Source organism: Egretta garzetta, unplaced genomic scaffold (assembly GCF_000687185.1).
Source record: "Egretta garzetta isolate BGI_Z169 unplaced genomic scaffold, ASM68718v1 scaffold397, whole genome shotgun sequence".
Taxonomy (NCBI): domain Eukaryota; kingdom Metazoa; phylum Chordata; class Aves; order Pelecaniformes; family Ardeidae; genus Egretta; species Egretta garzetta.
Window position 1 is genome coordinate 4,294,703 of NW_009260493.1, and position 12,400 is coordinate 4,307,102.

The window sequence follows — 12,400 nt, forward strand, 5'->3', positions numbered from 1 at the left end:
TGATGCAGCCCAGAGTACGGTTGGCCTTCTGGGCTGCCAGCGCACATTGCCGGCTCATGTCCAGCTTTTCATCCACCAGCACCCGTAAGTCCCTCTTGGCAGGGCTGCTCTCGATCCTTTCTTCCCCCAGCCTGTACTGATACCGAGGGTTACCCCGACCCAGGTGCAGGACCTTGCACTTGGCCTTGTTGAACCTCATGAGGTTCACACAGGCCCACCTCTCTAGCCTGTCCAGGTCTCTCTGGATGACATCCCGTCCTTCTGGTGTGCCAACTGCATCACTCAGCTTGGTGTCATCCGCAAACTTATCATGATCTTTTTTTCAGATCCTTTGACTATTTATTCTGAGTGGGAAATGGCTGCTCAGTTTTACCCCGGGAGACACTTTTGCATGCTCTGCTGGGGCCAAGCGATGCCTTTCTGGATTCTTTGGCTCAGGCACCTACGTACTTCGCCTGGCTACCGTTGCAAAGAGAACAAGTCTGGCAGATGTGGATGATTGCATTTTTCGTTTGTAGATGACTACAGGTGGTTTCTCTTCCTTAGCTTCTGAAAGCTGAAAGCCTCCAGGTTTATTAAAAGACAAATAAAGGAAAATTGCCATACATTAATGACATCATATTTTCATGTAAATAGTTGGTATAAAGACTACTTACAGGTTGTGTGAGTACCACTATGTGAACTATCAAAAAGGACAGAGAATATCTGTATTCAGACAGGAGAAACTTTCAGAGGCAGGAACTTCAAGAACCCCCAGCCAGAGGGCCCAGGAAGGAGCTTATGTCTGCTAAAATGGGCTGAAAAAACAGGGGCTACTAGAAACCCCAACAACTGAACTATGGCAAGAAGACTTCTGAAGTAGAGAATATTAAGATAAATTGGAAAAGTTTATTGCCTCATGCAAATGAACACTGCCTGTTTTTTTTATTATTTCTATCACAATATAATGGCAAAACTACATTATTATTTGGGGAGAAAAAAAATCACTCTATATGGTGACGTTGGAACTTAGACATCTACCTCTTTCAGAGGACAATTCTAATTTCTCCACACTTTCCAAAATCTCAACTAGTATCTACATTTCTTCAGCAGCTGGCTGGTGTAGCGGAGATGTTTCAAAATTTTATTCATAGTGCCTAATAGCCCCAGCTAGAACTGAATTCATTACTGTGCAAATCAATAATAGAAAGATCTTCAGAGAACACATGTTAATTTAAGAAATTATTTGGTATTCTCTTTTTTTTTTTCCTTTTCCGATCAATAACACCAATGGGGCAGACTCATACATGCAATCACACAGGAAAGAAAACTTAACTTACCCATTCTGCAACCACATCATGTACTTCCCACTCTGAGTTGGAGTTGGGACTAGAGACAATTATAGATATCCTGTAGAATAGCCCACCTGTCCATTAAAAACAGCATTAGAATGTTAGAAACTGAGCTCATTTACCTTTTTAACAATGAGACTTGAGTTTAACGATGAGTATAAAGATTGGGCTGAACCCCAGATACAAGGACACCTCAAGCTCTTGTTGGCGTTATACAAGTTTGGAGTGAAAAAGCCAGGCAGGCTTGGGCCCATTCTCACTAGTCCTGTCGAATTAGACAAGAATTCCCTCCCCCTCCATATATTTAAAGACGCCTAAAATGTGACATGGAAATTCACAATGTACGTATAAATAATATTTTGCATATGCCTTTAATGTGGTGTGTCACAAATTTTAAAAATAATCATAATTTTTGAAGTCTGTAACATGGATAAATTCTGCTCTCAGTCATATTGTTATAATCCAGAATTCAACCACTGCAGATTAGATTTAAAACTCTGTGAGAACAGGTAAGGCTCATTAGTTGAAAGTAACAGGATAACTGAGGACAGAGTTAGGTGGGAGAAGGGATATCCAGCTCTTGTTTTCACAGCACAGTCTCTGCTCTCAGGCCCGGCGACGGCCAGACAGTAGAAGAACCCACATTAGCTTTACAAAACCGGCAGCTGAACAAACCATCTTTCAGTCACAAAATGTGTAACACTTGGATTGGAGCAATTTTATATTCAGTAAAATTGTTTTGAAATGGCATAGGGTAAATATAAATTCTTTTTAAGCTCATGAGTTGGTAGGCAGCATTACAAGATTTCACATCTAATAAATAACATCAGATCATCTCATAGTTATGCTCTGTGTTAAAAGTCTATACTTCTCACAAGTCAAATCTTTTTCATTAGGCTACTAAAAATTCTGTACACTCTGGTTGAATAAAATTTCCCTGGATGTGGGGGAGGCTTAAGAGCTTCTGGATCAATTCACTTGCACATATGTTCACATGTGGCATTGTTTGGTTCAGGGCTGTTGCCAAATGAAGCTGTGGGTCTTGATCACAGATACATTTATTTATTTAAATCTTATGTAAACCTTACAGAGACACTACAATAGGACAGAACAGGGCATGACAACAATTACACAGAAATCCCTTTCTGTCTCTTCATTGTAAAGGAACTGCTCTACCTTTCTGAGCCTAAATAAAAGATCTTTTATTCTAGTTATGTACACGTGGAACAAATTTCATGATTTTACAACTTCATAGGTGATAATTTTACAAGAGCTTGAAATAAAAGTATCTGGAAAAAAATTGAACTCGGTATTTTCTGATTTAGTTGTGCATATTAGTTACTGGAGCTGGCTTGAGTATTATTCTTTCTTCTCTTTATGGAACTGATCATATGATCACTGAGATCAGTATGACATGCTGCAATAAAATACTAAAGAATGAATTCTTTGTAGGAAGATGGTTTACCAGTTACCTGCTTTGGTAAGCTGTGATTAAATTTTGGGTATGAGTAGAATGAACTTGCTTGCTTTCTGATATATTGTCTTTTTTTCCTCCCTTAACTCAGCAGATACACAAATCTGGTGTGCAGTTTAATCCAAAAATGTATTTTAATTTGTTATATTTACTGTGGTAGTTTCAAATAAAAAAGAGGGAAAAAAGAAGTCTTTCTTTGGAAGTAGAAAATTGGACTTTGGGCAAGTTCTAAACACTTGCAAGACTTGGATCTCATTTATATGTATAGATCTCTGTATATACATATATTCAATTTTATATGTATAATGTAACTTTTATGTGCTATACAGATACACACATACAGAAAGTGTGCATTATATATATTCTCACACATTCATATATAATCATATATGTATAATTATAACCTTATTTATATAATTATGGATATGGATGAAATCACCTAAGAATATAGGAATATGCAAAGTATTTTTAAAATCAAACATAGTAACTACAAACTAGTCAACGGCTCCAAGATCTCCAACAGACAGTGACTGAAAGCATGTTTTAATGAGGCGAAAAAAGAACAAGAACAAAGAACTAATCTACATTTTGAAACACCCTCAGGAGACTGCAGTGGCAGATAGTGAAAACTAAAAATGATTTCTCACTCTCCAAATTAAACAGTGGAAATCCCACCTCAAAATGCTGAATAAAAAAAAATATTGTTATGGGCAGAAAATTGATGAAAAGTAGCCAAAGATAATTTGAAAAAAGAGGAAAAAAGAACCTGGAAAAACAATTCTCCCCACACCCACCACCAACTAGAAAAATATAATAATCAATGAAAAACCAGGATTTTTTTTTTTTCATTCTGTTAGGCAAATTATCCAAAAGTTTCTTTTGGAAAAACTTTGCTTTTTGAAATTTAAATCCTGAAAAATATATGAATACTGTAAGTGAAAGACATGACATAAAAATATACAGAATATATGGCAACTCAATATATTATGCTCACAGTCTCATGAGAGCTATCTTAGAGAAGCACACAAAAATTAGAAATCACACGTTAATGACATTTACTGTCATTAAATGTTACAAATTCCCTTCTACTATAATTAAATTACTATTCTAAAATCTTTTCATATGCTAAATGGATCTATATCTAAAGGGTGAAAGTCAGCTATTTCTATGTTCAGTCTACCAACTTAACATCTAATAGGTAAGATGATCTGTTTTTTTTCTACGTCTAACTTAATGGCTTGACATACTGTAGTTGACCACAGGTTGACATAGGCAGCCCAGCTCAGTGAAGGAATAACATAAACACGATAAAAAGGCTGCAGGAGAGCTAGTAAATTGATTCAGTGGTGGGTAAGGGGTGGTATTTTGGCTTGTCCCAGGTGATAAATTGGCCAAGGAATGAACATGTGCCGAAACTGAAGAAGAAACTGGCATTTGGGACTGAATGAAAGAGTGATGGATTGCTGTTCCATCTGTCATCAGGGTGCTGCTGAAGATGGTCTCTTTGTGCTGAATAATAACTCTACTATATGAAGATGGCAAAGGTATTGCATCTTTCATTATTGCAGTTCTTGATGATTGCAGAATAGAAGAGAGATTTGCAAAATGTCCGTAATCAGCATTTTCAAAATCCAAGGCATGAGTACTAGCAATATTCAGAGAAGACACTCCTTCCCTGTGCTTGCTAATGGATCCATACACATCCCCTTCCAAATCCCATTTGGAAAGCCTCAATATGTCTGTTGATGTCAGAACAGCAGAATTCCTTATGCCTTCATTATCACCAATGACTTCTTGTTCTACTGCCCACAGAGAGTATTTCAGTTTGTCCCCTTGATTTTCAACAGAGTCTTGTCCTAAAAAGGTTAGATGACTTCTCGGTGTTACTGTTGTTGGCAAGCTTAACTCTGCTGCATCCCACTGAGGGATCATGCTTGGAGAAATTGTATCAAGATGGTTCTGAAAACTTTGTGGGAGTGGAGGTGTCGAGTAGCTGTTAGGAGGTACACTGACTCTAAATTTTGAGTCTGAATGAAGAAGGTGCCTGAATTCCAAAGACAATGTCATTGGAAAGAAGTCAGAACTCATAAAATTGATGGTTTTTAGAAAAGCACGTGCATCCATTTGAACTTTACTTCTTGCTTTCTCAATAGCATTTGTTACAGCATCATTCACTGAAAGACTTTGAGACTGCAGTGATCTGTGTGTTCTTGTACTGTTTACCAAACTCTTAACCGGTGAATTGATGAAGAAAGAAGCTTGGCTATCCTTTGAATGTGAAGGCTGGGTTCCTGAATGCGTTGGAAGGACAGAAACAAGCTGCTGCCTATTGTTTAGGAAGGTCATGTTGGTTTGATCACTTATTAGGCCAGTTCCAATTTGCATGTGCAAACTATCAAATATCATTAATTTTTCTGTGGAGTTTTCAAGTACCTTATCAAAAGGATTTACCTGTACCTGTACAGAGGGCTGACTCAAAGGTGCTTCCAGGGAAGGGAAAGGAAAATCAAAATAAAATTCACTGTTGGAAAACGCAGTTAGGTTTGCAAAGTTCATTGATGACTGGAACTGTGATATTGTCCTGCCTTTACTTTTTGAAATTCTCTTTGAAAGGCCTGGAATAAATGAACTAAACATTCGTGTTTCCAATGCTGATGCATGACTAGAGAAGTTCATTTCTTCAGCCCTGTGACGTAATAATCTAATGGAAGATGTTTGTTCAGAGATACTGTCAGACTTATCAGGTGAACTAATGGATGGCAATCTCTCTGTTAGGGAAGAAAGTTTATTAAATGAGAGCCACCAATTTTCTGGTGGCTCCCCAGAAAACATTTGAGATGCTTCTTTCAAATGATAGGAAACTGTCCAAAAACTTGCCATTAAAGAAGGGGAAATATCTACATATTTTGTTGGAAAATCCAAGTAACCTGAGTCCCAGGAGTTGCCAACTCTATGCATGTTCTCTGGCTCTAATATGGAAAAAGATGATTCTTCATTTTGATTACTATCATGAAATGCATCTAAACTGTTCTCCAGTACTCCCTTTCTGAGGGTCTCACTTGGCTTTTCAAAGTACACTGAATGTTTTAAATAGTGAGACCAGTAATTGCTATTAGATATAAATATGCTGTCACTTTCCAAATATATGTCAGTCAACGATTGTTGATAAACAGGCAGGGTTGTTACAATGTGCTTAAATGCTGAGCTTGTCCAGCCTGTTCCTACCAGAAGTGCTGAAAATGTTATTAGTTCTCTACTGTGTCCTAGGACTGAACTTGTCAGTTGGATGTCAGGCATGAATTTTGTGTATGGTTTTTTCATGTTTTGAAAAAAAGTTGTTGGGTTTGCACATGGAGTCTCCACAGGGGTTAAATTTGTAATGCCTCCTGAATGATGTTCCTTAATGTGCATAGATTTTCTAAACCAAAATTCACTGTTTGCTGCTAACACAGAAAAAGGTTTCCTATCAGCGTTGCCTTCTATCATTTCCACATAAAAATTTTCAGGTGTGAAGTCTAGCAAATCTAGCCTACTTTTTTGGAATGACAATTTCTCCTCTGTAGGTGATACAGATAAGCTAGAAAGAGAATGATGTCTGTCTTCTTGAATGTCAGAGGTGATATGATGGTGAAATACAGTCTCACTCCACCAACTCACAGGCTTTGAGATGTCGCTTATACGCATGAAATTGGTCGTGCTGCTGTTGGAGGACAAAATCCACATGGTTTCTTCTTTGTGTTCATAATCAGTAGTGCTGCTGCTGTTAACGGGAGAGTGGAATGCTGACTCAGAATCCGAATGATCCAGCCCACCTGACAAAGTCAGTGCTAGCTCTGCATCAGGACTTCTGTTTTGAAGGAGAGGAACTGTTGCCTTCACAGAAGGCTCTGCAACAGCATCTGCTGCATCAGAAGTGCTGTGGAATGAACTTCTAGAAGCATTCAAAATATTTTCATTCAGTAACTGATTCATCACAGTGTTATCTAGGTTGATTTTTTCTGTAAGAGCAGCCAAGGTATCGTTGCTGGTCTCCTCAGGAGCAGCTGATGTGGACACAGCTGGAAGAAACAAGCTGTACATGTTTTTTCTCTCTGGGTTCTCATCTGCTGAGTTTTTACTGAAATGCAGAAGCCTTTGTTTCACTGGCCAAATAATTGGGGTTGAGATAATTCCTATGGTTTTGACCCCTTCTATCTTAGATTCTTGTTGCCTCTGTGGTTGTGAATGGGAGGATTCAGGTGAATTTCTCTTCATTCTGAAGATAACTGTAGCAGGAAGTCTGAATTCCTGCAGGTCTGTGTGTAGTAAGCCATATGGTTAATGGAGTAGAGAAAATATATGCAACTTAGCTGTCTGTTCTTGGCTGTCTGCTCTTGGTCTAAAAATCAACTTACCAGGAGTGGAAAATGACGCCAGTTAGCTAAATGACAGTTTAATTAGCTTCTACTGTAGATGAATTTGGCTTATTTTTCTCAGTCTTTCTACTTTCTCTTGGGAGTTTCAAAGCCAAAGAAAGGACTTAATTGTCCGGTTTTTATTCATACTAACACTAATAAGGCATGCATTTCCTTCTGTAGTTACAAAAATTAGAGTTAACTGCTCTGAGTGGCTCCACAAAAAGAAAAACAGCACAATTTGGAAGAAAATTTCAATATTTTCTTCTTAATTCTACAGCTTAGTAACTCCAAAGAGGTTGAATTCAGATAAATTCTTTCACATTGCCTACTGTACTGGCCTGATTGCCAATGTACAAGAAATAACTTGCCAAAGAGAAAAAATACTCCAAGAATTGTAAATCCTGCAGTAACAACTGGTGTACTTGGGGGAAAAAAAAAAAACCAACCACAAAACCCCCCAACATTCTAATCTACATCTGTGGAGCACACTGAAAAAATAAATCTTTACAAAATTATCTTGAAGCCTCAGATGAAAGTTGCAGGAATCTATCTCTGTGTTGTTAATAACTGTTAACAACTATCTTTAACAAACTCATGAATATTGTAGCAGTGCCTCACAAAATGATGCTCAGTCTCTAGGAGACAGTGATATCATAGAATTGGAGAAAGCCTCAAAAGAAGTCCCTGCTTTTTTCCTGTGCTAATAATAGGCTAATTTACTACCTTATTTTTTCCCTTAATCTTTCTAAATGAAAAGTAAACTATATCTGATACTGTCAACATTTTCCCTAGTAAAGTCTGATCCAGCTCTTCTTGAAGTCAGTGGAAAGATTCCTGTTGACTCAGTGGAAGTGGCTTTGCTCCATAGGAATGATTCCACTTGGCTCCTCCGCCCGACTAGTGAGGAACAGACAATCCCAGCCTACTACCACCCTGGCTGCACCGGCGGGAGCTACACAATGCTTCATAATCTGCAGCCTGAAAACATTTCAGTAGCATGGTTCTTTTCAGACCCTTTTTAAAAATCCCTCTCCCTTCCCTCCCTCTTTGCATGGGTAAATACAACGGGTGATGCACAGCGAGTCCCTTTCGTACAAGAGCCAGGTAAACATGATACAAAGAAACACAGAGTTTGGTTCTGTTCTCATTTACACCATTCTTACACAGTCCAGCGAAGTTACTCCTGATTTATTTCAGTGTAAATGAGATCAGAACTGAGACGTGACCCCTGACATTATGATACCATGACAAACACACCTTAAAATACAATAAATTTGCTCTAGACACAGTACAAGGAAAAATGTAACACAGGATTTCTTACCATTGTTTGGCTTATCGTTTCTATTAGTAGCGGGCATGTTAGTGGTGACAGTGGGTGGTGTAGGAGTAGTAGCATTTACAGTAGCTGGTAATAAAGATGAGAAAGAGGTGAACTTGAATGAAATATGAATGTTAATAAGGTAAGACAAAATGGGAACAACGCATGACAACGTAAAATGAAACCATCTACACACAATGCCATAAATGCTAAATAAACACATTATTTTTTCTGCACAAAGTGATGAATGGATATAATCTGAGGTTCCAATCCTGCAATCTTCACTTTCACTGACTTCAGTGGGAGTTTTGCCAGTGTAAGGTTTGCAAGATCAGTCCTGCACTGCTTTCATAAACTCAAAATCCTCTTATGAGAGCTTCAGATCCAAACAGCTGTGCAAAGGCCAGAAAATAGATCTTGTAAGTTCTAAGATGCATGCACTTAGAATATTGCTTGTGAAACTACTCAGGGACTGGAGATGACAAACAAATGCAAAACTAAATCGCCCATGTTAGGATCCAGTTAACTCCATACAATGAAGAGAACTGAAATCAGACTTGGAGGTGGAATATGTATTTTGAAAGCTTCATGTAGGATGTCAGCTGTACTGTTCTCACTGACGCTAACTGGACTCACCCCACACAACCCTGGCAAACATTTCCCCGGAGAACCAGCCAGAGCAATTTTCAAAATCAGAGTGAGGAGCCAAAACTGCAATTTTCCCCCACAGTGGACTGGGAGGGTATATATGCTAGAGGAATTCAAAGTTTATGCCACTAAATTGTCAAATAATAGTTTAGAAAATAATTTCATTTTATCTAGTAACTCCCAGGGAACGCAAATCCACTCATTGACAGATTTCTTTTCCCCAAAAAACCTCTTTTTAAAATCTGAAGGTTGTTAGCGGTATAATCTCACAGTGTTACATGGATTTGCAGATTTTGACCAAGAACCAACCTGGTTTTTTTGCAGGTTAAGCAATTGTATTTTAGGCAAGAACTTGCACTTTTTACTTTTTGTGAGGTTGTTTTAGCTAACCTTTTCAGTTTGAAAGTCATAAACTCAAGTCTTAGCTCAGGGAGCAGGTTCATGTTCAGATTTCAGTGAAATAAGAAACTTGGGGAAAGAGAAGGAAGAGTTGGACACTGCAGCAAATAGGTTCTAACTGGAAAAGTGGGTATGCAAAGTGACATCCTCTAATAGCTCTTCTTCCATGTAACATCAGGGCTATATTGTCTGAGAAGTTATAGGGCTTCTTACTGATCGTATCTTCCAGCCAACTCTGTTAAAGGAGGTATCTTCCAATGAATGAAAATACTTGCTAAGCATAATGGAGAAAAAGGCTCTTTCATCAGACTGTAGGTGATGTAATCTGGCACCCCCAAACTTTGCTACTGGTGCTACTGTACAGAACACAACAAACAAACAAACAAGGAATCCAAACTGGCCTCTCAGTTTAAATTAAGTCTGCAGTGCCGACCAATAGACAGACAGACATCTTTTTACGATTTTCATTATTATGACAATAATGATGATGATGATGAAAAGAGTAAATCTGATCTGCCCCTTCCAAAGTGACAAACACTTTTCAGAGAAGGAAAGAGCGTCACCTTTGTGAAAGTACTCATAGTGTTTATTTATAGTCTTAACTAAGAAGTTAAGAGAGGCAAGTTTGAAAGGTAGCATCTCTTATTAGAGGCAATATCTTCTGCTAGACAAGTTAATAAAGCTGGAAAAAAGGATGAGGCTTTTAGAAATGCAGGCTTTTTTGCTGAAAGTGTGTCCATTTCTGCAGCCATATTAGCTGACCTAATGAAATATATTCTCTCTCCTTTCACATCATGTCATTTTGATAAAGGAAAACCCTCAGAGTTCTTTCAAGAGAATACACAAAGTTCTTTATATGGTGGCTGTATGACCTTTTACATATAAAAAGACTAATATTGAATAATTATTGCTGTCATGCTTACCTAAGGTATTTGAATAGTAGTATATAGATCATATTGTGCTTTGTGGATATGATGCCTGAAAACATCTGTTTGAAATCTGATTATGGACATAACTGGCATTTCACTTTCCTTGTGGAGACCAATACAATATGCTCCAAGAACCTGAACAATATTTACCTCAGGATAATCTGGGAGAAGTGCACTGAAGACTGACATAGATCTCTTACTGGCTTCCCAAGCAGAGTGCATTTTCCTTTTTATTTTTAAGCTAAATCTGATTCACTTGTAAATGTTGGTTTTGAAAAAGTTCTGAGACTTCCTCCTCCCCTTTTATATTTTATTGTCTCCTGTCTCCTTCTTCCACCATTCAGCCTGAAAAGGGTTACAGAGCCAGACATTGTTTCTGGTGCAGCTGCTCCTGTGATTAAAGCTTAACATAGCATGCTACCCCCTTAGCAGGTCTGCGTTCATGAAGGTATTGTGGAAATGGGCTGATCCTTTTCAAGTCGAGCATTTTTATAGAACTTCAGCCTCTAAGCAGAGCAGAAGGAATTAACTGTCCTTGCATGTCTGACGATTCACATGGCATGTAAATGTCTATGGTTCACCTATTTTTTGCATTCAGTTGAGCTGACCTTTAAAGACACCTCATGAATTCTTACATGTGGTGATTTTTACACTATTAAACCATCACTAAGTGCTGTAATAAGTGTTTCATTAACTAAAATCTGCTAGATTTTGCAGTGTGGTGTTAATTTTTTACCTGCTAATCTCAAAGTATCTAGCCTCAAAATAGCTTATTGGAAAAAAATGAATAGTAAGTTCCTTTTTTTACATCTGCTCATTTTTTATTTACAGATGTACCCATTTATTATCCTGATTAATATTTTACTGTCAAAATGTGCAGGAGGAAAAGAGATGGAGAAAAAAATGAAAGCAGTCGATTAATTCAGTTTTGATATAATGGAGACTATTTGGAAAATGTATTATCAAGGGAGCAATCACATTTTTTCCCACATACGGTAAGTACAGGACACCCACACGCTTGGTGAGACTAAAGAATTCCTTTCCTTGCTATTTTTATTGCAGTTCACCATTTTAGAAACAATAATAAAAAAGAAATGGAATAAAAAACCCAAGGAAAATAAAGATTTCCCAAAGATGAAACTGTGAAAATGACTTGGGCTCCTTACCTTGGCAAAGGCTTCCCAGGTTTGCACAACTGGTTGGTTCAATTGCAGAAGAGGGAATTAGGTATGAGCCTTTAGAAAAAGGAAGTAAAATAATTAGAAGGGTTTGGCTACTGGGCATAAAATTACCATGTCTCAAAATATACTATATCTTGCAGTGATACAGTCCTCTTCCTCATTTTTCTCAGTGGCAAAACTGATATTGCCATTTGCCTATAAGACTTATGTGTTTCCATTCTCTGTTGCGGCTGAGGGATCCATGAAAACCCCACTGACTTGCCAGTTACAGTCACTTACATATCCTCCCCTGGTTTTCCTAGCTTTCACTAAATAACATTGCATTAAATGAATGCAGCTTGCATGTACGCTGCCAAACGGCTTTAAGTGGAGGGGTCAGTATGGCCATAGGATTTATGCAATCTTTGTGAGTAATAACATGCAGCTTGGAGAAGCGACCACACTCCGCTGCTGTAGCACAGGTTACTCACTACACACTTCTGAGTAATCTGCCTGTGACAAACCCAACCAGATAAAAGGTTAGTAAACTTGTTCCTCTGCCCAGGGCGTGGGCATGATTAATATTCTGGAATGCATGATTTATAAGCAGATGTTATACGTCTGTATCTCTACTGAATTATTCATAACAACATGCATACACTTTGATGGTCTGGAGACAAAAACAGGGCACAAAAGAATGGCTAAAGAAGCAGAACTGGTGAAACTGCATTAATTACACTTTCT

At 38.0% G+C, this 12,400-nt stretch overlaps 1 protein-coding gene across 2 annotated transcripts in view; it reads right to left on the reverse strand.

Annotated features, from left to right (window-relative positions):
* The window catches only part of ADGRG6 (adhesion G protein-coupled receptor G6), a 106,027-nt gene that overhangs the window by 45,509 nt on the left and 48,118 nt on the right, over positions 1–12,400 (reverse strand). The window contains exons 4-6 of one of the 2 annotated variants that reach the window (XM_009644313.2): positions 11,663–11,731; positions 8,524–8,607; positions 1,320–1,405 (exon numbers count right to left, since the gene is read on the reverse strand). In XM_009644313.2, the coding sequence (XP_009642608.1) occupies positions 1,320–1,405; positions 8,524–8,607; positions 11,663–11,731 (239 nt within the window). The remainder of the gene's footprint in view (positions 1–1,319; positions 1,406–8,523; positions 8,608–11,662; positions 11,732–12,400) is intronic. The other variant, XM_035899802.1, reaches the window with a different exon arrangement.